We start from the raw sequence: 26,231 nt of genomic DNA, 5'->3' as shown, positions 1-26,231 counted from the left end.
ACATGATTTTGATCACTCACAAACATAGATGAATAATGTATCCTCTTTTTTTTTTTTTTTTATCATGCTATGATTTATATTTATATTTATATTCAATTTTTAATTTTAGCCCTAATTTTTTATATAAAAATGTTATATTTATTTTATTCGTATCTAGAAACATGAAACATGCATGAAAAGAAAAGTTATTACCACTCCATCAATGATTGATATTATTAAAGAATAAAAAAACACGTAATTCTTCATAAAACTATTGTTTTAATTGAATTTCATACACAGCTCTTCCAGAACCCAAAAGGACCAAATTGCAACTTCCCCTGATTCCTCCCAAGCAAATACCAACACATCAACACCTACAGCCTAAATCCAAAAAGAATCAGGGCTAACCTGCAATTCTCCCCCCAATCCCCTTCCAGCTGTCAAATCAAAACACCCATGACCGACACGTAATCTCATCTCTCAAATCCAACAGTCATAAATCCCCCTCAACCCCTATATAACCAACCCCTATCCCCTACCCTACTTTCTCACTATTAACGGTCCTAAAAAATTAGCCATAAAGACGAAATCTCCAGATCTCTAAAAATAAAAAAAAATAAATCAAAAATAAAAAACCCCTAAAAAATCAAATAAAAAATCAATCTTTTTAGGGTTTCTTGATCCGATCTTCAATCGTCGAAATCTGGTTTTGATTGCAATTGTGATTTTCTTTTAAAAATCAAAATCAAGAATTTTAGGTTTTTTTGTTTTTTTTTTTTTTTTAATTTTTTGTTAGGGTTTGTTTGTTTGTTTGAATAATGAACGATCAGCCACCGGCGACGATCATGAACCAGCAGCCACCGCAATTGATGAGTCAGCCACCGCCTATTCCGGTCATGAATCCGGTACAACCTCCTCCTCCGCCGATTTCTATTCAGTCACAGATGTTGAGTCACAGTCAAGCCATGAATCAACCACAGCCGTTGATGATGATGAACCAGAGACCGTACAAGAAGTTTCAAAATCAGCAGCAGAATCCGTTGAAGTACAATAACAATTTTGTCCCTTCGAAGCCTCGAAGCAGCAGCAACAACAACAACTGGAAGGGTAAAAATGTCAACAACAACAAAAGAATGGAGAATTCCAATAATAATCCTGCCTTATCCGGTGGTGGAGGGTATAAGCCGCCGAGCTTGAATGATTTGCAAACACAAAACAGAATGAAAGCGCGGAAATATTATCATCCAAAGAAGAAATTTAATAACCGTTTTGCGCCTTATGCGCCGAGGAATACGACGTCGTTTATTATCCGTGCGAAAAAGTCTGGTGGGATTGCGTCGTTGGTTTCGCCGTGTCCGGTGACTCCGGCGGTGTTGCCGACTCCGATATTTTCGCCGTCGAGGGAGGTGTTGGGGGATATGGCGAAGGAAGAGTGGGGTGTTGATGGATATGGATCGATGAAGGGGTTGATTAGGTTGAGATCGCCGGGGAACGAAGCGAATGAGGATGAGGAAGATGAAGAGGGAAATGGATCGAGTGAGAGTGATGTAGAGGAGCATGTGGAAGTGGAGAGGAGATTGGATCATGATTTGAGTAGGTTTGAGATGATTTATCCGAGCGGCGGAGGAGGGGAGTATAGTTATAATAATGTTTTGGAGAATAGGGTTGATGATCAGGACACCCACATAGCGCAATTGGAAGAGGAGAATTTGACTTTGAAAGAAAGATTGTTTTTGATGGAGAGGGAGTTGGGGGATTTGAGGAGGAGGTTGCAGTTTTTAGAGAGGCAGCAGCATCATCATCATGGGCAGAGCAGTAGTGCTATGGTTGTGGAGGATGTTAATGAGGAGGTTGTGGAGAATGTTTCGGAGAATGATGAGAATGAGAATGAGAGTGATGGAGTATCTGATATTGGTGGGAATACTGGAGGTGACGGTAACGAGGAGTTGATGGAGTATGTAGGTGGAAATGGAGAGAGAAGGAATGTTGGAGATGGTGGTAAGGAGGAGAGTAATGATGTTTGTATGGAAGAGAATGTACCTGATGATCACCTTATTGTGAAGCATAAGGTTAAGGATGAGAAGGCAACTAGTGGATATGTAGGAGATGATGAAGTTGTAGGAAATGACGAGGTGATTATTAAGGAAAATGAAGTTAAGGGTGGAGAAAGAGGAGACTGGTTTGTACCTACTGATGCAGAAACGGGGAAGGATGATGGAGCAAAGGATGAAGAAAGGGGAATTGAAGTTTTACTAGACAGGCTGGTTGCAAAGGAGGAGGAGGAGCCTGTCCAAGGTTGATTATGATATTGGTGACAACAGGACTGTGCAAGACAATTGTTTCAAAGAAGGAAGTCCATTGATGAACAATTGCACTTAGAGAAGAGCATTGGCGGTGGTGACTAATCTTTTGTCCCGCGTTAATGTAAGTCTCTTCTCTGAAAAAATGGAATATTTTGCTTGTGCCTTTGCGCAAAGGATAAACGTGATCTTTGTAGATGTAGTTTAATTTTCCCTTTTCTTTTATGTTTTTATGGTCTGAAAGGAGGAAACAGGGAGAGTTTGTTTGACTCCCTGATTTTCCTTATCCAGTTTAAGAAATGTAGGAAGTAAGTTGCATCTTGTTATCCTTTTTAGGGCTGCGGGTGTTATTTGGGTGGTAAAATTCAGGGTAATTGGGGGCTATCTGAAGGTTTTGTTCTGTTAAAAGCAAATCTGTATGTTGCGTTTTATGGCTTTGGAGATGGATGTAACCTGGAATGTGTAACGTAAATCTTTAACCATGATGTCCATGATGTACTAGCTTTTCTTTTGTCTAATGCCATAATCATTTCCACCATGTTATTTCTTTTTCCATGGAATGCCTTTCTGAATGTTTTATACAAATTATCAGTACTTATATGTCTATTACCTTCTAGTATTCTTTCAATTCTTCATTGCATGGAAGGGAGGCCTGCTATTCTGATCTGTGCACATGTACCTTTGTAATTGTTATCATTTCGTTTATGTTTCTATATTTGGTTAGGGATAATTTTTTTGTATTCTTTATGGCTGTATCTTCATGTTCTTTGTGGTGGTTTTGTCAGGAGATCTGAAACTTGTGAGCCTGAAGAGTTCACCCTCCGAAATCCCAGGTTGCTATGACATTTAGCCATAAAAATTATACATGATTGAGTGATTTCCGTGACTTAATAGTGGATGGTAGGTTTATCTCCTTACGATTCCAGACATGAATAGAAGTAGAATACCAGCTGTTGGAGATTTCAATAAGACTTTCCTATCTGAGAGTACCTGATTAACACTTTACAATTTGAGAATGCTGGGAGATTTGGTTGCAGGGTTGCTCTTGGAACTTTGCTTATCAGTGCTAAACTTTTACCTGTGATGCCTACAACTATTGCTGCTAATCGTGGTCTGTGGTCCAGTAACTGTTGGAGTGACAACCAGTGGCCAAAATTGGAAAGTAATTGGTCTCTAAAATGCTCTTTGTCCCTTGGTATTTCTGTTACAGGATTGTTCAGAGAGGGCTATAGTGCAACATGTTGCATGAGAATATAAAGTATCTCACCATATCACCATATGCGGTTAATGCAGTTTGACTTGTAATTGCGGACAGATAGTTACTTAAAATTGCTTTTGAGCTTTGGATGGTCCAATTGATTATAAAAATAACTGTCCTATGCTTGAGCCACTGTAGCCCCTGAGATTCATATGTTACCCATAAATGTGATGCTTTTGTTTTCTAGAGATGCAGCATTAATTTTTCTTTTGCTGCCTTTTATAGGTGTGTGAAGTAGCAGGCTGATGTTGCTTTCACACAAGTGATTGTACTGGTGGATGATGCAAAAAATCATGGACTTGATGATGCTAATGAGCTTGACAGTAAGTTTTGACTTGCAAATGAGGTGGGTCGGAATCTGTTGCATTTGTGGGTGATTTTTGTCTATAAGTTCATTATCTCTTCATATTGCATTTGAATATTGTATTGAAAGAATGGGACGATGACCTTGGATGAATCTTTTCCCAAATTGTCAGTTGTTAGAATGAGTTTCAAAATTTGTTTTACTACTTGTTTGTCTAGGTTTGTTTCCTTTTCAATTTAAAGAATGCGAAGCCCTCCTAATGACATTTTAACATATTCTGGCTTGATTAGATTTTTTTTTTGTTGTTTTTTTTTTCTTGGGACTCTTTTGGGAGGTAAATAATTTGACTCTCTTACTGGCTACACAGACCAGCTACCAATCCACCCAACAGTGGATTGGTTGCTTGATCAGATTTTTTTTTGTTGTTTTTTTTTTTCCTGGGACTCTTTTGGGAGGTAAATAATTTGACTCGCTTACTGGCTACACAGACCAGCTACCAATCCACCCAACAGTGAATTGGTTGCTTGATCAGATTTTTTTTGTTGTGTTTTTTTTTCTTAGGTCTCTTTTGAGTGGTAAATAATTTGACTCACTGGCTACACAGACCAGCTACCAATACACAGTGGATTGGTTGCTTGATCAGATTTTTTTTTTGTTTTTTTTTTTCCTTGGGATTCTTTGGGGAGGTAAATAATTTGACTCTCTTACTGGCTACACAGACCAGCTACCAATCCACCCAACAGTGGATTGGTTGCTTGATCAGACTGAGTCATGGCTTATGCATGTCTATCTTTCAGTTGCATAACTTGGTCTTTTGTCTGTCAACGAGGATGATTCCAATCATTGGTGCAAGTGAGAACATTCTTGAGCTGAAACTGATTCATCCACTTGGGATTTTAAAGATGGGGGGGGGGGGGGGTGAGTGGCGGCCATGGGTCTCAGCCAAGGAAGCAGAGTGATTGATGGTATCAGCCACTCTGCAGCAGCAGCATCCTATGCAGTGGCCAATTTGCAATAAGCCTTTGTCCGGCGAATGCTGTTATTGACCTGAACACGGGATGGTGAGATGAGAAGTACTCTTGATAGCTTATAAGATACTGTATTAAATTAGTTTTCGTAGTTGAGATCAATTCTTCTGCGCATTCTGGCATTCAATCGGTTTTGGTTGCATCACATGTTTCTGAAATCTTCTCTTCTGTGCTAGCTACCGAGGATATGTTTTCAGTGATACATCGATCAGCATTCCAGGAGATGAGGTGAATGAGAACATGACACTTTGGTCTCTCTCCATCGTCCATATCCCGTGTTGCTGCATTCTCCTGCCCGACACGAAGCTATGCCAACCATTGTTTGTCTGCCGCATCAGGTTTATTGTTGATGCAATTCCATTAGTTGAATCTCGACAGAATTCATTCTCATGGTAATGCTAGCATATGTGTATGTAATCTAGTCATGAATTGAGTGAGCATCATTCAAATTACAGGACAAACACTTGTTTCCTGTGTGGTTGACCCTTGAAAGGCAGCTTCCAAGATGGATGTTTGTGGTGGCGGGATTAGCCTGCTAAATGCTTTAAGCTCTCATCGCAATTTGTCCTCTAATTTGGATATGAAGTTATGTGGGTGATGTGGAGACTGGGTCAATGTCAACTGGCCATGTGGTTCTTGCACATCCTTAAATGGTTAATGGTGATGTACGAGTGGAAGTCCTCCACGGGTGATGCTGACCATGACTCACCTCCACCCGTGTTACAGATTGCCGCTGGGGATAAGGCAATGTGTCACGCATGCAACAATGCCTTATGGGTATGGGTTTTGCCTTTGGCTCACACGTTGCTTTCCTTGTAATTTGTATTCACGTTTTACTTTTTGACCGACTAATTTTCCAAAGTGGTATAGAAACCCCATTATTTATTTATTCCTTCCTTCCTCTCGCAGCCTCTTTCAATCCTGACCTTTCCTTGGGTCCTGATTTCAATGGCTGGCGGCTGCTGCTGCTGCAAGCTGTTACGAATATTTAGAACAACTTCATGTTCAAAGATAAAAAGAACATTTAGGATTCTACTTTTTCGATTGCGAAGGTTGTTTCTCGGAGGATCTTTATTTGAAGGCTTGAACCTAAAAAATCGGGTTGAGCAAAATAATGATTAGTCAAGAAAACCTTACGTAAAGTCAATCATGAAAATCAACCTGAGATATCAAATGAAAAAAACTAATTAGAAAAATTTTAAAAAAAAAAAAAACAGAATTGAATTGAATTTTTCAAATGAGAACCAAAAATGCTCAGAATATCAAAGCCTATCGAAAAGCTCAAAAAAAAAAAAAAACTAAATGAAAAGATCTATGGACTGATTTGGTTTTTCATTTGGTATAAACATGGTTTGGTTTAAATGAAAATATAATTAAGGGAATGAGAACTATAATTAACATAAAAAAATGGGAGGACCTTTCTTTTTATTGTGGCTGGGATAGCGTGAATCTCGAGAATAAGGGAGAGAGAAGGAGGAGAAAGAAAAAATCCCACTACCGCCACCATGCATACAGCATCCCATTAGAAGCGCCTCCACTCAATGGTGCGGGAGACATGGTGGTCGGCTATTTTCGGCTGCCGGAGAAGGCCTGCAAGTGCTGCTTCAACACTATAGCCCAGCCCATGGACCATCAAAATTGTGTGCTTGATGTTTATGTCCTGGAATTTGTAGTCTAAAAGCAAACTGAAATGGCTGTGTTTATGCTTAATCGTGGGCTTGATGTTGGAAGCTTGATCGACATTCATAGGCTATATAGCACAGTCCTTGGACCATCAACCCACGTTTACTAACCTGTCGATTTGGTTATATTTAGAACGTAGATAATAAGTTTAATGGTTAAAGTTTTTCTTTTTTTACTAAATTTAAACCTAGAGACAAACGTTGATGAAGATTTTGCCTTCAAGGCTTTTAAGATTGTGTTGTTTCGAGGATAATTTGAGCTTTGTTAAAATTATAAGAATATGCAATGTAGCCGTGTTTACAGACATAAGTGGTCGTAATAATTTAATATTATTGGATAAAAATTTAATCCAAATAGGTCATATTAATGGTCTATTTAGATACAAGAAAAGGTTTAGGGTGATTAGACCTCATTAGCTCTTTAAAACTTCAATAATAAAAAAATTGATTGTTGAATCGAATTTAAATTCTTACAAGTGATTCTACAAAAAAATTTATCTAGAGCAACTATTATGTTGTTTGTTGTTGAATAAATTATCAAATCTTTTATAATCATGTTTTGAAGCATGATGCTGTTTTTTTCAGTTCTAAGTTTAGTTTGAATTTTTTTGTTTATTTTTCTTTATGTTTTTGAATTTTTTAGTTGTTTTTTTTAATAGAGATAGGGTTTTCTGATCTATTTTAAAAGTCTTGTAAACTTTTTAAAAGGCAAAAACCATATATTTTATTTTTTAGAGAATAAAACTGTAAAATCATGGTTTCACTTATTCAACTGTCTTTGCTCATTAAATCTTTTATATTTTTTCTGTGATATTTTGTTTTGTTTTTGTTCTACTTATCTTCTGTCATATTTATTGAAACTTACTTTTCAAATTATAATGTCTTTTAAAAATAAAAAAAACCATGTTTCTAATCAAACAAGCAATATATTTATTTGAACAGACTTCAATATCCACCGGTAAAAAATTACTGCAATATGCAACCAAAATTGCCAAGTTTTCTTTAACCAATCCGTTTTTGATGTTGTGCAAAAATATGATCCAAATGAAAGGAATAGTGTCATATGTACATTCTGAATTATGCGATGATAGAAACTTCAGATTTACTGGGACTAAACATGCCTAAAGTAGGTGCAAGTATGCTACTTCGAATTGCCAAATGCCTAAGAAATCTGTCTGACAAAGTCACAAAGGAGTGAAATCTTGCATGGAGACCACATTCTCCATAATCATAATATTGATTCGTTATCGTTGGCAATATATAGATTAAGGCTTTAAGGATGGTCATATGCAGCATTCAATGACTTGAATGCCAGATTTTAAACAATCACCATATATAATATTTTCAGTTTAATATGTTGCAAAAATGAAAAATCAACATTTTTTCCTGTTAATCATAGCTAAAGATAGTTTTCATCATGTCCGTAGAGCTAAAATATCGAAGGATAACATTTCCAAAAAATTCAGTAATATTTTGAATGTGAAAAACACTAATTGTCACAACCCGAATCTCGGATCCATGACCGGCAACGCATGAACGGTGTCGAAAGAACACCCTACCTATGGGTTTGTTTGAATGGTGAATTTGTGTTAGAAATCAGAGAATAACAGTAGGTGATCTGTTGAAATTCTGGGTTTGAGGTTGAAGATGATGAAAATTCAATTTGGTCCCTCAATTTACAAAAATTACAGTTTAGTCCCCAAACTTTGAAAAATTACAAATTGATCCCTGGATCATATTCCTAGATTCTAAACAGAATAACATATGAATTATGGACAGAATTACTGTATAGATAAGAGAATTTAACACTTTCAATTTAGTCCTCCAATTTGACAAAAAGTACAAGTTGACCCTAAAAATTTGGTAAAATTCCAGAATGATCCCTGGAGCATAATGATATATCCTGGACAGAATTGAGGATTAATTATGGTTAGAATTTTAGTATATTCATGGATTTATGATCAATTTCAGTTTGGTCCTCTAATTAGACAAAAAATTCAATTTGGCCCTAAAAGTATAATAAATTACAGATTAGTCCCTAGCTGCTAGTTAGTTAAAAAACATATAAGTTTACGGAATACACACTTAGTTAAGTGTATTAAATAGGTTATTTATTCTTTTGAGTCGTTCTTGAATATGTCTCCTTTGTATTCAGATAATCCTGATATTCTACCGGCAGGACGTTAGTAGGATTTTCTTCGGTGTCTGCTTTTGACTTTTGTTTGCTTTTGAGTCAGGTGAGTGGAATAATCTTTAATATGCATATAATATAAATAAATATGTATGTTGGTTATACAATGAGTACAATTAGTAAATTTCTTGAATATTTATATATGTTGCTTTATTTTTTGAGTACTCATTTATTCTTGAATTTTCACTCGCAATCTGTCAAAGTAAATTCTATTTGATATGATATACATTTTTTTGATGATTCTATGAATATCTATTATGCCTTGATATGAGACTTGTTAGTAACTCCATGCTAACGGAGAGTAGTTAGCCTGTGTGCACATAATATTATGTATACCTAGCTGGTGAGAGAGGCATCAGCCTCTGGCGACTGATCATCCCACAGTGGTCACCGACATGTGTCATCTGGTCACCTTCGGGTGTCATCTGATCTCTGACATGTAATCCACTACGTTATGATAATATGTTTAGTAAGTATATGTATATCAAGATAAATCATCTTGCAAACTATTAATATCTGAAATGTATATTACATGTTATCCCCTCACTGAGTTGGTTGAACTCACCTCTCATTCTTAATATTATTTCAGGTTCTTAGTTTCTGATAGCAGTTGGACTTTGTTGAGTTTTTCTGCTTCTTCAGTTCTGGTTAGTATGCCTTGCTTGTTTGCGAGGCTTTCCTTTCAGTTTTGATTTGATGTCTTAGACGCTCCACTGTTACCTTGGTTTAATTAAATTTGGATTTTGACAATGTAATATTTTTGTTTTAATAACTATCATTTGGTTTTATCAGTTTTGAATAAGATGATATTTCTGAAGATTATGTGACGCTGCGTATTTTTGAATAAATTGTTCTTTTGATATGTCTGTTTTGAGGCTTGATGTAGGTGGGGTGTCCTTTCGGCACCGTTCCTGCGTTGCCGGTCACGGACCCGGGATTCGGGTCGTGACAAAGGTGGTATCAGAGCATGGTTTTATTAAAACCTCGTAATCTATTTTTTTTTGTTAAAACCCTCGTAATATGTGGAGCTTAGGATCTATCTTGTCCAGATGTCATTCCCCTTATAATTCTCCAATCTAGTGTTTGGTGTGTCGTTCTTAAAACTCCTTATAGTATGTATATATATATATATATATATATATATATATATATATATATATATATATATATATATATGCATTCTTTTAGGAAATATGCCGAGAGCTAAACATGTAGTTAATACCGATTATGGCGGTAATGATCAAGAGGACATTCTTATCGCTCAGCTTAGGAAGGAGAGGCGCAAAAAAAGAGTTAGAACCCCTTCGCCTCAACCAATGGAAGCAAAAGTTCAGGATGAGATTGAATTTGTGGGGGATTATGGTCTGGATGTTGGTAAGAACCAGGAGCAGGAATCCCATGATAGGGTATCTTATACTGATAGTGCTTTGGATAAAATTGGGTAGGCCATGCAGACCCTAGCTGACCTTTTAACTAAGAAAGAAAAGGAGAAGGATAAGAATGCATCTTTGACTTCCCATACTGTGCATGGGGTGAAAGTGCCATTAGCAGAGTTCTTTAAGTTGACACCTCCTACCTTTAAGGGTGTAGATAACTCTGAGGATTCACAACAGTTTTTAGATGCAGTGTGGCGTAGGTGTGAGGCCATGGGGTGCACAGATCATTGTGCAGTGACTTTAGCATCTTTTAGGCTAGAAGGCGAGGTGGTTGTGAACTGGTATGAGTCCAAGAGAGGTGAAAGGGCAGCTAGTTCTCCACCGATGGCGTGGAAGGAATTTTTTGAGATGTTTTTGGAGCGTTTTCTACCTGAAAGTGTGAGGGAAGAAGCTAGATCATACGAGTTTGAGAAGTTGGTTCAGGGTGACTTGACTGTGATAGAGTATGAAGTGGAATTCACGCGGTTGCCCAGATTTGCTGGGTATTTGGTACCAACTGAGGAGAGGAAGATCAAGAGGTTTGTTCGGGGTCTTAATATCTACCTATTCAAAGCTATTGGGGCTCATGAGTTTAAGACGTACTCGGCCGTAGTGGATCGTGCCCGAGCTATTGAGGCATGAGTTTTTGCCTAAATAGCTCGGGCACGATCCACTACGGCCGAGTATGTCTTAAACTCATGAGCCTCAATAGCTTTGAATAGGTAGCTATTAAGACCCCGAACAAACCTCTTGATCTTCCTCTCCCCAGTCGGTACCAAATACCCAGCGAATCTGGACAACCGCGTGAATTCCACTTCATACTCTATCATAATCAAGTCACCCTGAACCAACTTCTCAAACTCGTATGATCTAGCTTCCCTCACACTTTCAGGTAGAAAATGCTCCAAAAACATCTTAGAAAATTCCTTCCACGCCATCGGTGGAGAACTAGCTGCCCTTTCACCTCTCTTGGACTCATACCAGTTCACAGCCACCTCGCTTTCTAGCCTAAAAGATGCTAAAGTCACTGCACGATGATCCGTGCACCCCATGGCCTCACACCTACGCCACACTGCATCTAAAAACTGTTGTGGATCCTCAGAGTTATCTATACCCTTGAAGGTAGGAGGTGCTAACTTAAGGAACTCTGCCAATGGCACTTTCACCCCATGCACAGTATGGGAAGTCGAAGATGCATTCTTATCCTTCTCCTTTTCTTTCTCAGTTAAAAGGTCAGCCAGAGTCTGCATGGCCTGCCCAATTTTATCCAAAGCACTATCAGTATAAGATACCCTATCATGGGATTCCTGCTCCTGGTTCTTACCAACATCCAGACCATAGTCCCCCTCAAATTCAATCTCATCCTGAACTTCTGCTTCCATTGGTTGAGGCGAATGGGTTCTAACTCTCTTTTTGCGCCTCTCCTTCCTAAGCTGAGCGATAGGAATGTCCTCTTGATCATTACCGACATAATCGGTATTAACTACATGTTTAGCTCTCGGCATATTTCCTAAAAGAATGCATATATATATATATGTATATATATATAAGGAGTTTTAAGAATGACACACCAAACACTAGATTGGAGAATTATAAGGGGAATGACATCCAGACAAGATAGATCATAAGCTCCACATATTACGAGGGTTTTAACAAAAACAAATAGATTACGAGGTTTTGATAAAACCATGCTCTGATACCACCTTTGTCACGACCCGAATCCCGGGTCCGTGACCGGCAACGCAGGAACGGTGCCGAAAAGACACCCCACCTACGCTAAGCCTCAAAACAGACATATCAAAAGAAAAATTTATTCAAAAATACGCAGTGTCACATAATCTTCAGAAAATATCATCGTATTCAAAAGTGATAAAACCAAATGATAGTTATTAAAACAACAATATTACATTGTCAAAATCCAAATTTAATTAAACCAAGGTAACAGTGGGGCGTCTAAGACATCAAATCAAAACTGAAAGGAAAGCCTCGCAAACAAGCAAGGCATACCGACCAAAACTAAAGAAGCGGAAACACTCAACAAAGTCCAACTGCTATCAGAAACTAAGAACCTGACATAATATTAAGAATGAGAGGTGAGTTCAACCAACTCAGTGAGGGGATAACATTTAATATACATTTCAGATATTAATAGTTTGCAAGATGATCTATCTTGATATATATATATATATATATATATATATATATATATATATATATATATATACTTACTAAAAATATTATCATAATGTAGTGGATTACATGTCAGAGATTAGATGACACCGAAGGTGACCAGATGACACCCGTCGGTGACCACTGTGGGATGATCAGTCGCCACAGGCTGATGCCTCTCTCACCAGCTAGGTATATAGAATAATATGTGCACACAAGCTAACTACTCTCCGTTAGCATGGAGTTACTGACAAGTCTCATATCAAGGCATAATAGATATTCACAGAATCATCAAAGAAACATACATCATATCAAATAGAATTTACTTTGACAGACTGCGAGTGAAAATTCAAGAATAAATGAGTACTCGAAAAATAAAGCAACATATATAAATATTCAAGAAATTTACTAGTTGTACTCATTGTATAATCAACATACATATTTATTTATATTATATGCATATTAAATATTATTCCACTCACCTGATTTAAAAGCAAACAAAAGTCAAAAGCAGACACCAAAGAAAATCCTACTGACGTCCTGCCGGTAGAATATCAGGATTATCTGAATACAAAGTAGACATATTCAAGAACAACTCAAAAGAATAAATAACCTATTTAATACACTTAACTAAGTGTGTATTATGTAAACCTATATATTTTTGAACTAACTAGCAGCTAGGGACTAATCTGTAATTTATTATACTTTTAGGGCCAAATTGAATTTTTTGTCTAAATGGAGGACCAAACTGAAATTGATCATAAATCCATGAATATACTGAAACTCTAACCATAATTAATCCTCAATTCTTTCCAGGATATATCATTATGCTCCAGGGATCATTCTGGAATTTTACCAAATTTTTAGGGTCAACTTGTACTTTTTGTCAAATTGGAGGACTAAATTGAAAGTGTTAAATTATATTATCTATACAGTAATTCTGTCCATAATTCATATGTTATTCTGTTCAGAATCTCGGAATATGCTCCAGGGACCAATTTGTAATTTTCCAAAGTTTGAGGACTAAACTGTAATTTTCATAAATTGAGGGACCAAATTGAATTTTCATCATCTTCAACCTCAAACCTAGAATTTCAACAGATCACCTACTGTTATCCCCTGATTTCTAACACAAATTCACCATTCAAACAAAACCATAACTCAAAATCATTATTTTTATCTACAATCTCTCAAATTCAACTTAATAATTAATTACCCACAACAATCAACCCCTAACCTTCAAATTAATTCATCAATAAACTCAAACACACAAACTTCAAAACTCAAAAATTAATCAAAACCAAAATTTAACATATTATACACTTCAAACCATAAATCTTACCTTTTAAACTTATTTCCTCTACTTCTCTTCTTCTTCTTTTATCCTTCTCTCCTTTCTTTTCTTCTTCTTCTTCTTTCCCTTTCTCTCCCGCAGCTCTTTTTCTCTCAAAATAGGATTCCTTTTTTTTTTTTTTATATATATTTATCAACTATTGGTCAATTACCACACTACCCTTCAATCATTTATACCTTCTCTTTAAGTCTCCAAGAACTTTATTGCCTTTTCTCATTCCTTTTTATTTTCAAAACATTACTAATAGCATAAGTTGATGGGGCCAATTCTTCGTGGCTCGTAAAGTTATACAATTGGCTTAATAGACTTCGCTTCAGAACCACTTTAATGGGATTAGAGACTTTGCTGCGGAACTTTTTGTGATCTACCAGAGGCTGAAACCCAAGACCTCTTGTAAGAGAGCACGAGATTCATGTTATCGAACTAGAGGCTCATCGTTGACTTTGCTACAGATTGCAGAATGATGATGATTTGACCCGAGATGAATGCTGCTAACAATATTGTGATAGTTTCACTCTTTTTACAGACTCATTTTATATTGTCATAAAGGTAAGTTTATCGAAAATGGTTCTGTAGATTAGTGTTTCTCGAGATAAAAAAAAAATATAAAAACAGTGAAGATTAAAATAACATATTTCTTGTACCTAAGATATAAATTTATTTTAAAACAATTAAGAAATGGATTGATTTTTTGTTTTTATCTTTACCTCTTATATTATTTCTGTATTTGTTGTTTTTCTAACTCAACGAGTACAAGTACAATTTAGAAAGGGGGAGAGAACACAGGTATTCCATCAGAATATATAAAACCCACCTTATTATGAATTATGAGTTTATTCATGGGCTAAAACAAGACCTGCAGTGCATGACTTCACTGACCATACAGCTTCGATAGAGAGCAATAAACTTTTGCACATTCCTTACCTATCAAACCCTACTTTAATGAATTTCGTCTTACGAGTTAACCACACTACATTTTTTCCTGATCTCTCCACTAGACCCTGTTAGCGGGCTTATATTCCCCATTTTGATCATGGAATTAGCGAAGTCATTTAAGAAAAGATTTTGATTAGTGCTATAGGTCTGAACCAGAGCCTTGGTTGTCAAATTGGTACTTGAAAATAGTTCTTGGTCAGAAGAGAGAAGACCCTTATTGTTTAGCAAGTTCTGGAAATAGTGGTTGTCAAATAGATCAGTGGAGTTCCGATCAAGAACTGTAGTCTTGTTGCCATCATCAGTTAGTGGACATAGATTTTGCAGATCAGACACCATACTTGATTCCATTGTACTGTCCGGAGCACCGGTTCCCGAGAAGTTGAACAATCTGTTGTTGAAGGTGGCACATCTTGCTAGTCCAATTGTGTGAGCACCTACATGAAATTACATGATATCCAATCTTCAGCTTAATGCAGTTATTTATGAAATTCACAATTTCTGATGAGAATACACAAGCACTGATGACACGCAATAGCGGGGGCATTTCTTATCAAAGTTGACCACAGAGCATCATGACGTCCATGAATATGTGATGTATTACCCGATAAGGCGACTACGTCTATGATATTTAATCCTACTGCAGCAAACTTGTTGATGATCGTATCCACATCTTCAAACGGGGAAGGAAGTTTAGCATTTGCTCCAGTCTGGTTAGCCACCAGTCCATCTCTTCTTCCGAGCAGAACTCTCCATGATTTCCCACCACTCTGCAGCAATATTGTCATTCAAAATCATCTATAAATACTTCATATTCACTTGATAAACATATTATATTGGACTAACTCTTGAATGGTTGTGATAATGCAACTCAAGAAAGAAAGTGAATTAGATATGCTGTTTCAGGAAGGAACTCTTTTATCAGAGTCAGTCATATATTTGTCGTGAGGAAATTCTTCAATAAACATTTGCTTTGATATATATTAAGCTCATCATCTGCTGTAAGAAGTTATTAGTCCTCTCTGCAAAGTTTATTCCGATCATTAACTTGTAAAATGTTTTATCTCAGGATACCTGATGTGTTCGGAAACGAGCAAGGATCTAAAGAGTAAACTTACAAGGAGGACCGAGTCTCGGGCAGCTATGGCTAGTATATCAGCACAAGATACAACGCCACTACATTGACTTTCCACAGCAGTTTTTATTGCATCCACAACTTCAAATCCCCTTGCCGAGTTTATGTTAGGCAAAGCAAACTTCTCACCATCATTTCCATCCAGCAGAACTGATGCATCACAGCCCTATAGAGAAGAAGACATTGTTTTTATGTCAATTATGACCTAATGATGCTTTACAAAAGTTGATTGCAAAATATATCTAAAATATGAAAAGTTAGTCTAAAAAGCACAAGGTACAAGTGGAATAATTCTTAAACTCATCAATCTGAAGTCATAAAAGACTATAGGAAATCATATTGCAACCACTCAATCCTCCAGCAATAAATCTGTTAGATGTTTAGCACAGGCTTATGAGCATGGGTCTGCTTAAACTCACATCGACAAAGCAGTCATGAAAATGAAGCCGAATCAAAGAGGCTGCCATACGAGTTTCAAACTTGATAGCTTTCTGAACTTCTCTACGGACAATTTGGAGAAGGTTAGGGCATGTTGTCGAATAGAAATCAGTAGTCAGTTGGGACCTGGAAACTACACATAACATCAACATTGTCAGAAACAACGAATAACCGTTATAGCAGCTCGACCTCTTCATGGCTACTAGCTACGAAAGTTCTCTCACAAGACGTGTTGAAAGAAAACTTGTTCTAACAAGATTAAGGATCAGATACTTGAGCATTGAAAAAACCTTGAAGTTCTATTTATAACCAGCATCATGGACAACGTTAATCTCAACTTGTCTACACTAATATAGCACATGGTTCTATTTAGTATTAGTGCTGGTGATGTATGGCGGCTGCCGCTGGTTTCTGTGCTCAAAAGGCTGTACTAAGCTTTACCATTTGCATAGATTTTACAGACTTGAATATTTAAAATTACCGACAAACAAATTGAATGAAATAAAGTGGGTGCATTGCTATCAGATTCAATGTAGTTTAAGCATTTATTTGCAAGTCCATGAATCAAAGCACACTTAAGAGCACTAGTGTCATATTAAAATCGAAGGCATTGAGATTAAGAAGAATTCTAATTTTGTCTGCACCTGACAGGCTTAGCCACGCGAATACGGACATGTTTTTATAATTTAATGGCAGCAACTAAACAGGATTAGGATAATTTCTCAATTCTGAAATCTAATTAGAGAGTAGCAGCTGGAGCTGACTTCTGCTTGATTAAATAACTGGCAATTGCCATGAACATTAAGTGTATGGCAGCTTCACTTCAACTACGGCTATTAATTATGAAGAATAATATGGAAGTGGACTGATGACAGAGCCACCTTACAACCTCTAACATTATCCAGCCACTAGAAACCATAAATTATAGCCTTTCTGCAGCACCTTTTTGGTCTTGGATCAGCTAGCTAGCCACATAACGAGGTACTCGAGGATATTCCTTATGATGCAAGAGATGTTTTGCGTCATCAGAAACATCTTGACATGATAATGCTAGCCAGCCTCATTTCAATGTGTTCTGAAGTGAATGGTTGGAGCTGTTCTATTTTACTTCTTCGAGAGGAAAAGCAGAAGGCCAGACCTGCAGCAAGTCAACAGGACAAACCATAAAAAGAACAAGCTAAAGTAAGCAGCTGTCTAGCACCAAGCAGTGCACCACAAAGCCAGGCCAACACTTGCATGCTTTAAATTCGCAACCATAAGATGAAGATCAATACAAATATTTGCAGGGAAATCTAAAGAACATCTCAGATTATCAGTGCAACACAAAGATCAAAATAATAGAATTAAATCCATAGAAACCAACAACTGAAACTCGAATATTAACGTGCTAGTCCTTAAGGATAGCACCGATGCTTATATTTCCATGTCTGCATTTCCATTCTAAACATCAGCAGCTATCTGATAGATATTTACAGCTTCAACAGAGAAGCTGCTAGTCTCTTTCTTCAAACTATTTATTGATTTATTTATTAGGTCCCTCATATTTTATCAGTTCCTCAATTGGGTCCCTTAATCAACATCCATCGACTGTCAGTTGATGTTATCTGATCGAGGTAACTGGGACCTAATTGACTGGTCCGTTTTTCCACCCTTACATCAGAATATCATAGGGATCCAAATGGGAAACAATAAAGGATGGTGGAACCCGATTGAGAATATCAGTAGTTTGGAAACTCCAATGAGAAAAACCCTAATAGGGGGACTAATTTGAAGTGTTCCATGAAAAATCAGGATCTTCAAACAGATGACACGTAACTGAATAAGAGCAAACCACGTGTCACAAACCCCATAAAGACATTTTTCTCCTTTTGGTTCCTTAAAGACCACGAACTAACTTAACTGAACCAAAACTCAAGCCTTACTTCAGATTCTTGTTCCAACAAAATATCACCAAAGAAATGTTTATAAAATCCAATGCTGCCATTAATTTAAGCTTGCAATTGAGCCCTTCTCCTACGTTATTTGTACCATCATTTTTTAAGCCTCAAAAACTCTTCAAATCATAAAAAAAAAAAAAAAAAAAAAAGCTCATGTTTGTCAATCCTCTCTAGTTGAGGAACAACAACAGCAATTTTCATTCAATGAGCTAGAAAATCAGCTGATAAATGCCCTTATTGGAATTCAAGGCAGAGGAAAATCAGCATCACCCCAGTAACTCAATGTACATTTTTTTTTTATAATCAATAATTTACAATTAAGAACAGCATAAAAACAGGCAAACAAAGCGCGAAACAGAAGCTCAAGTAATTACAGAAACGGCCTAATTTTGTCGAAGAAGGCTGGGCTTTTGTGTTCCTTAGGCTAATATAACTCATCTTAATCATGGAAGCTTCAAAGCTTTCAAAGAAAGCTGTCTGGTTGGCACTGAATTGGTTAACCAGCTCCACTGTATTTGACTTTGGAGTTGAAAACAGCTCCTGGTCACTTTGAAGCAGGCCTGCACTTGCTTGCAGGTTGGAGAAGTATCTGCTGTCAAATATATTCACTGTTGTTGGGTCTAGGTTGGCGAGCACTGTCCCATTTCCACCTCGAGGACATGATTTCTGGAGTATCTTCAGTTGTTCTGCTCAAAGTGGGATCAGGCTTCCTGGTGTTGTTGAAATCATAAAGCCGGGGAGTCAAAAACAGACACCGGACCCGGCCAAATGAATGGGCACCTAGCAAAAAGTTATTAGACATCAGTAATTAAATTTGTTCACGTTACTTGAAAATATATGCTTATATATCAAGATTTAATTACCAGACAACGCCACCTGGTCTCTACTGTCTAGTCCAACAGCAGCAAATATGGATGCAATCGCAAGGAGGGGATCGAATGGACTTGGAAGGGCCTTATTTGCACCAGTTTGGCAAGCTGTGAGGCCATCCTTTCTTCCTAGAAAGCTCTCCCAAGAAGGGCCTCCAAACTTGCAATTAATAAACAAAGAAGAACGATAAATTTAGATCTTTGTTTTGAAAAAAATTGGCAGAAAATAAAAGATATTCAAACTAAGCGGTAGTTACATACCAGGGCAACTAATTGTTGGGCTGCAACCGTAGTTCAGGAATTATCCTTGTGATTGGCTACCCATATGCATATATATGTTACAACATGTAATTATTTCTTTCCGATATGTACACCTTGAATTAATAGTGAAGGGGAAAAAACTCCTAATCGGTCACCCATGAGATACATAATTAAGAACAAAATAATTATACACAACCACCAAGCTCAGAATCTTTCCAATTCAGTAATACAAATATGATGGGTTTACACACACACACACCCCTTATATAGACAATGAAGTTCTTTCTGCCATAAAATGACTATCGTATAAAATGGTAACGCGTTGAATTCAGTACAGGTAGCCATCAATTTCAATGGATGATTACTTAAGAGTTTCCTTCTTAAGAGTAAATATAGACATTTTCGTCGTCATATGGATTGCAACCAGAAATGTTTCCCTTGAAAGGACCAGTACCACAACATGCATGAATGCCACCTTAATCTCCTTGAAACCCTCTCAAAAATTAATGGAAATGCTGACAATTAGAACACATGTTAGTTAGATGTTAAAAAACCATCTCAATCTAATAATTTAAGTTTGAAACTTTTATATATCACATTACTTTATACTTGATTTTAATTAAATAAATAGAAGTGATGAGATTCAAATTCATAATTATTTGGTCATTAAAGTTTTAATAATATTAAAAAAATCATTTCAATATAATAATTTAAATTATTAGATAAAATTTCTAAAATATAATTTATATTATTTTTTAATATAAAAAATCTCCATGTAAGCTGTAAGCTATAGTAGAGAAACCATGAGGTGTTTATGTGTGTTGGCCGCAATCCATATGACGATGACAATGTTACCATTTTATACTAAAGGTATTTTAAAATGACCCTCGGTAGAAATGTCTAGTATCTTGAATAGTTTTTTTTCTTTTTTAATTTTCCAAAGAAGAGATTTAAAAAAAGAACATTAATTTTGATTTGATCTTGACTACAAATCATCAATTTATTTTGTTGTCTATGATATTTTTATTCAAGAAATTAGCCACTGCTAATTTGCTGAAGGTGGTGATGGAATGGAACGAGACTCCCATACTTGAACTAGAAGAATTGAAGACCATCAAACACGACACACTAGTGCATGTCTTAAGCATTAGTTGTAATATGTCCACACTTGTATCCTTCAATACTGTCGATGCCTACCAAAAAAAAGAAAAAAAAAATCACTAAAATAACACACAAATATTAGTAGGGAGTTTATGCAAATTACCAAACACTAGGAAGAGACTGAATATGAGGACTGCTGTAGAAAGTAATTTCTTGGAAGCCATTTCCAAGATAACACTTTGAAAGAATAAAGAACAGAATGTTTACAGAGGCTATATATTTATATTTGATTTCTCCTCTTTTTTTTTTCTTTTGAAGATCCTAATGTGTGTTTCTATTTTGAATAGTATAAATTTGAATTTGAATAATTTGTTACCATAAAAGATTTTGAATAAATTATAAGAAGTCTTAATATTAAAATCTAATTAAAACCACTCTTTTAAAATTAAACCCAACTTGATTGGACAATTTAACCCATAACTTGGATAATTTGAAACCTAAATCAGGTTGGAATTCAACAAAAATAAAAGATAAATTCATATTAAAAACTCAAGTTGATCTACAACCTAGCCAACTCATGAAAAAATACAGTCAAAGCTCATTGATATTTATCTTTAATTTTTTTTAAAATAATAAAATTTTTTCATTTTTTTTATTTATAAAATAAAAAGTAAGTTAACTTGGGACTTATCCTCTGTTTAACTTAAAAACTATAATTACAACAATCTCGGCTAGTTATATCTACTGTAAAATAGTCTCTAGAAAAATATTTTAGATAAATTTTATTCTAAATAAATATAATAAAAAAAATACATTTTCAATTGTGTTTATAAAAGAAACAAAATCTATGAAAATTCCATTGTTAACTTCCCAAAAATCGCTTTCATTTAACCAATGGATCCCTACATTAACAAAAATGGATCCCATAAGAACTAAACTTATAGCACGAAATCACTTTGATATATTATAAAATTATACAATATACTAAAAAAAAACGGTCACACACATTCTAGAAAATAAAAATAGTAATTTTAGCAGGTATTGTAGTAGTGATATAATTGTAATTTTTTATTTTTTATAATTTTTTACTGTAACTATGACAAAAATTATGATTTTTTATTTTTCTCGCTATAGCAGTTTGCAATTTTTTTTTTTTTTGGATATTTATCACTCTACACGAAATCTATTTATCACAATTATTTTTTGTTTTTATCTTCATTTTTTCATAGTTTTTTTATTTTTTTATTCCTTAAAATTTATTTTGAAAAAAATTTATTATTTCTTATTCCCGACACTTGAGAATATTTATCGCTCTACACTTACTAGCCTGCATGATTAGGTCTTTTTTTAGTTATTTGTTAATGGGATAAATAATATATCATTTTTTTTTTTTTTTTTTTGTCATAATGCATTAGGCACATCAAATTGGCTTGCTAAGCCTAGTAGAGTCAGACCTCTTTCTTTCTTTCTTTCTTTCTTTTTTTTTTTTAATTTTTTAATTCATACCTTTTTAATATGTATCTTTTTAATTTTTATTTAAATTATTATTCCTTCCCTTTAATTCTTTAGATTGTTTAATTAGCTTTTAAAAAAAGAATAGTGATTTTTTTTAATTATTTTGTATGTGTTTAATGTTTCGAAAAGATTATTCTAATTTATCTATATTTTTTATGTTTTATATAAATAAAATTTATGCTTAAAAATTAAAATTATTTACTCTTAGTAAGAGACAATGACCTTTAAGCTAAAAAAAAATAAAATTGTGTGTTTCAAAGAAAACTATTGGGGTTAAATAAGGTCAAATAGATTCATTAACACATTTTTTATTAACAAAGATGATTTTTAATTTATTTAATTAAATGCATGTTTAGGCTTATTGATTTATGATTAAGATTGTTTTACTCAAATAATTGAAAAAGTCATGTAAATCACATGGACTTGCTAGTTTTTATAGAAGTATGTATATTTTTTTTGTTAAAAAAATTTATCCAACACGTGATGAATTGCTGGTTAAATAGCTAGTATCATCCAATTTAGAATTAGCTGTTGTTATTATAGTAAGAAAAATATTCTGGAAAAAATCTTATTAAACTATTCCTATCTAGTTGATGGGCATAAAAGAATAAAAAAAATATGCACTATCAAATCAAATAAAGATATTGAAAACAATATCCACTACCAAATCAAATAAAAAAATATATATACAATATATCTTCTGTATTTACAGATTTGTACTGCACGTAACTCACTTATGTGTGATAGAATTGTAACAGAAACTTTTGATAATACATGAATGGAATATCCATATTGCTTTTGCTTCAAGATTTACACACCACTTAGCATGTTTGGAAACTTTTTGAAACCATGTTTTTTAAAATTTTATTTTAATTTTTATTAAAAATTATATTTTTTTTTATTTTTTAGATGTTTTAATTTATTGATATCAAAAATAATTTTTTAAAAATAAAAAAATATTTTAATATATTTTAAAATAAAAAATACTTTAAATTATGACCATTTTTATAATCTCCAACACTCCAACTAGCTAGGACTTCAAACACACACGCATGATTACATTTAAAAGTTAATTAAGTTAATTTATATTTAACATAAACAATCTCGCCCGACCAAGGGCTCTATAATATCAATATTCCAGTTAATGGTTAAATAACCAAATTACATGGGGGCTATAGGCCCATCTCTGTCCACGTTCAGAGGCTCTTCACAAAACCAAACATGTTGCTGCTCTTGATGTGATTTTTGTAAAATTGATTGAAGTTATATTTTGATTTTTAATTCAGAAAAATTTACAAGATAAAGTTTATCTTCTCTGCTCGTACAGAAAATCCAACATTCCCATTTGCATACTAAAATCAAAGGTAGAAATCATATTATACACCAATCCATTTTTTGAAGTCATGTTTATTCATTTATATTTGGGAAAACCTTCAAGTTAGTCCCCTAACTAGGAGCTGTATATCGTCATAGTATCCAAACTATCAATTTTCTTAATTGGGTCACTACGTTTCTCAATCTGGTCTGTCCTTTAAAATGCATAATTTATGCAAGTTAGATGCCATTAAGGAGCATCTAATACTTTAGGAACCCAATTAAGAAAAATGATAGCTTAATTATGAACCGAAAGGGTGAAAGCGAATATTTATTAAAAGTTGGGGGACTATTATGATAGCTTAATTATGACCCAATGGATTGGGTCCTTGCCTATGTCGGTAAAAGGCCAATCCTTCCTTGTCTTGCCCCATTTTTCCCCTCATTTTCATCACTTTCACCCGAAAGATAAAACAAAATTTCTTTGGATAGCCAGTTCACTACTCACGAGACCTCATCAACGATTCATTTTGATTCTTTTCAAAAAAAATTTGGTGGGACATGACATTTGATTGTTGATGAATTTCTTTTTGAATTGTTGCAAGATCCATGATGACAAGAGAGAATGCATTAGGGAGCACTAAACAATATTATCTAGTAGAAGAGCATCTACAACTCATGAGGCGATGCTTCTCAAAGCTGAATCGCAACAGACACAGATTTGGAGGCAGCATGCGTAAACTACTGAAATAGAGAACCATATATAGATACATAAAAGTATGCCTCCGGCTTGCTTCATGTAGCCTTTTCATTCGAGATGCTAGCTAGCTGCATATCACACAGACATTTTTATTTTTTGAGAAGTATAATATTGCATTAGAAGACGCCAGGATCTGGCGGGGAAGACATAGAAAACATAGAAAAGTCTGCTTACAGCTCTAGCAGATCTATCAAATGAAATGATCAAAAAACCAAGAAGCCAAAATAACCAAATAGCAGCCAAAAGATGCAGATTTGATGCCACACCATATCATACAGACATTTATTTGATCTCAATCTTGTCTTCTCATTTAAATTGAGCTAACCAGAAGAGCATTTGATCCAGTTGAGTTGTTGACTATTCTGCAATTCAATCTGATCTCTCCATCTGTCCCAGTTAAGGGGCTAATATTCCCCATTCTAATCATGGACACCACAAAGCTTTCAAAGAAAGCAGTCTGATTACCACTAAAATTGTTGACAATGGCAATGGTATCGGCACCTGTAGTAGAAAACAACTCTTGATCACTCTGAAGCAGGCCTTCATTGGTTTGAAGATTGGAAAAATAGTTGCCATCGAAAGTATCGGCTGTAGTGCGATCAAGATTTGTTAAAACACTCCGATTTCCAGCTTGAGGACATAATTGTTGAAGTGCTGCTAGATACGTTGTGTTCAATGTTGGATCAGGATTGCCACTGCCACTAAAATTATACAATCTACTGATGAAATTTAAACATTGAGCTCTTCCAAATGTGTGAGCACCTGCAAAACATGCACGTCAAATTAACCTTGCAACAAGAAATAAATGGATCACTAGCATGCTAACAAAGACATGCCTGAAAGGGCAACCAGGTCACTACTGGTGTTGAGGCCCACGGCTGCAAACTTGGATTTCAGAACAGCAAGGCTCTCGAAGGGAGCCGGAATGGAAGAATTAGCACCACTTCTATTTGCAATTAAGCTGTCTCTTCTTCCCAAAGGAACTGTCCATGAGGGTCCTCCTGCCTGTGATCAAACATTAATTTAAGAAGCAAACAACAATGTATCCAACAACAAGAAGCTGCAGCAAAGACACGTAGATTAGCACATTTTCATTTTTAGGTTCCAACAAATTAGCATATTAGTAGTTCATGATTTGGCAAAAATAAATAAAAAAAAATCACTTTGCTTTCTCCTCTTTCTTTGAATTCACTGAGGTTTGAGAAGTTACAGGGAAGAGAAATCATTAACATACCAAACGAACAGACTCTTCAGCTGCAATGGCGAGAATATCAGCACAAGAAACTATCCCAGGGCAAGCATTCTCTACTGCAGCCTTCATGTTATCAACAACATCAAAACCCCTTGCTGAATTATTATTTGGAACAGCTTCTTTCTCACTCTCTATAGTAGCAGTGTTGTCCAAAAGAATCGATCCATCACAACCCTGAACCAAGCTTGGTAATTAACACTTGAAGTTCAAGAAACAATATGTATGATTATCTAACAACGTTAGAAAAATAACATAATTAGTTATACAGATGGTTACATCAACAAAACAATCATGGAAATGAAGTCGAGTGAGGCTGGCTCCAATCCTGGGATCTGTCTGCAAAGCCTGAACAAGGACTCCTCGAATGATGGTGCTCACATTCGGGCATGTTCCATCGTAGAATGTGGGAGTCAGCTGAGCATAGGCATAGGGAAGTGATCCTCCAAACCAGATTACAAAAAAAAGAGATGCAACTAAAGGATGCAAGGCTTTGTCTACCATCATTTTGAAGGAAAATACTCTTTCCATCGATTAATAATCAAGTGTTGCTTGGGATCCAGGGGCATTTAAGTTATGGAGCAATATGAATCTTTGTGACTAATATATGCCCACAATTTTCAACTTGCAAAAAGTGATGATTATTGATTCTGAAAAAAAGACTTCATTGCTTTGATGATAAAAGCAAGTGTAACGTATATGATCATTTTTCATGTGAAAAAAGAGAGAAATATTAATCGATAGACATTACAACTTTTTTTTTTTTTTTTGAAAAAAAGCCCATATATTAAAAGGACTAACTAGAAGGTAATAAAAAAATAAAAAACACAAAATAAAAGCAGAAAAAAAAAACAAACACAAAAAAAAAACTAATAAATACATAACCCAAAAAAAAACATCAGAATTAAAGGAACTGATACACCACATTTAAAACCTTAATTTAATATTAGACCAAATTATAATATTTTTATGCCCCATAATTAAAGATGGACATTGCAACTTAACAATGTCATTTAGAATTTTTTTGGTCTTGGAGTTA

The 26,231-nt window shown here is 35.2% G+C and overlaps 3 protein-coding genes and 1 pseudogene across 16 annotated transcripts; 1 reads left to right on the top strand and 3 right to left on the bottom strand.

The window, feature by feature from the left end:
* The first annotated feature begins 533 nt into the window (after window positions 1-533).
* Window positions 534-5,984, top strand: LOC118031949 (uncharacterized). 14 transcript variants are annotated; one of them, XM_073407382.1, is made up of 5 exons: window positions 534-2,403; window positions 3,065-3,441; window positions 3,763-3,883; window positions 4,639-5,646; window positions 5,779-5,984. In XM_073407382.1, the coding sequence occupies exon 1, from the start codon at window positions 798-800 to the stop codon at window positions 2,277-2,279; it is 1,482 nt and encodes a 493-aa protein (XP_073263483.1). In that variant the 5' UTR covers window positions 534-797; the 3' UTR covers window positions 2,280-2,403; window positions 3,065-3,441; window positions 3,763-3,883; window positions 4,639-5,646; window positions 5,779-5,984. The 14 variants fall into 14 exon arrangements, with proteins under 14 accessions (XP_073263483.1, XP_073263484.1, XP_034892370.1 ...); XM_073407383.1 differs by lacking the exon at window positions 5,779-5,984 and having other exon boundaries at window positions 3,065-3,112; window positions 3,317-3,441; window positions 4,639-5,761; XM_035036479.2 differs by lacking the exon at window positions 5,779-5,984 and having other exon boundaries at window positions 4,639-4,902; window positions 5,046-5,761.
* Window positions 5,985-14,469: 8,485 nt separating this feature from the next.
* On the bottom strand, window positions 14,470-16,508 carry LOC118031963 (peroxidase N). The gene is made up of 4 exons (XM_035036511.1): window positions 16,168-16,508; window positions 15,732-15,914; window positions 15,218-15,383; window positions 14,470-15,050 (listed from the first exon to the last, which is right to left on the bottom strand). The coding sequence occupies exons 1-4, from the start codon at window positions 16,381-16,383 to the stop codon at window positions 14,635-14,637; spliced, it is 981 nt and encodes a 326-aa protein (XP_034892402.1). The 5' UTR covers window positions 16,384-16,508; the 3' UTR covers window positions 14,470-14,634.
* Window positions 16,509-18,426: 1,918 nt separating this feature from the next.
* Window positions 18,427-19,598, bottom strand: LOC118031961 (peroxidase 15-like; annotated as a pseudogene).
* A 4,431-nt stretch (window positions 19,599-24,029) lies between these two features.
* On the bottom strand, window positions 24,030-25,851 carry LOC118031988 (peroxidase A2). Its single transcript, XM_035036551.2, has 4 exons — window positions 25,472-25,851; window positions 25,178-25,369; window positions 24,780-24,948; window positions 24,030-24,705 (listed from the first exon to the last, which is right to left on the bottom strand). The coding sequence occupies exons 1-4, from the start codon at window positions 25,721-25,723 to the stop codon at window positions 24,254-24,256; spliced, it is 1,065 nt and encodes a 354-aa protein (XP_034892442.1). The 5' UTR covers window positions 25,724-25,851; the 3' UTR covers window positions 24,030-24,253.
* Window positions 25,852-26,231: the final 380 nt, after the last annotated feature.

This window comes from Populus alba, chromosome 2 (genome assembly GCF_005239225.2).
Source record: "Populus alba chromosome 2, ASM523922v2, whole genome shotgun sequence".
In the NCBI taxonomy this organism is placed as follows: Eukaryota; Viridiplantae; Streptophyta; class Magnoliopsida; order Malpighiales; family Salicaceae; genus Populus; species Populus alba.
Note: the sequence above shows the minus strand (reverse complement) of the source record. Positions and strands in the feature narration are given on the sequence as shown.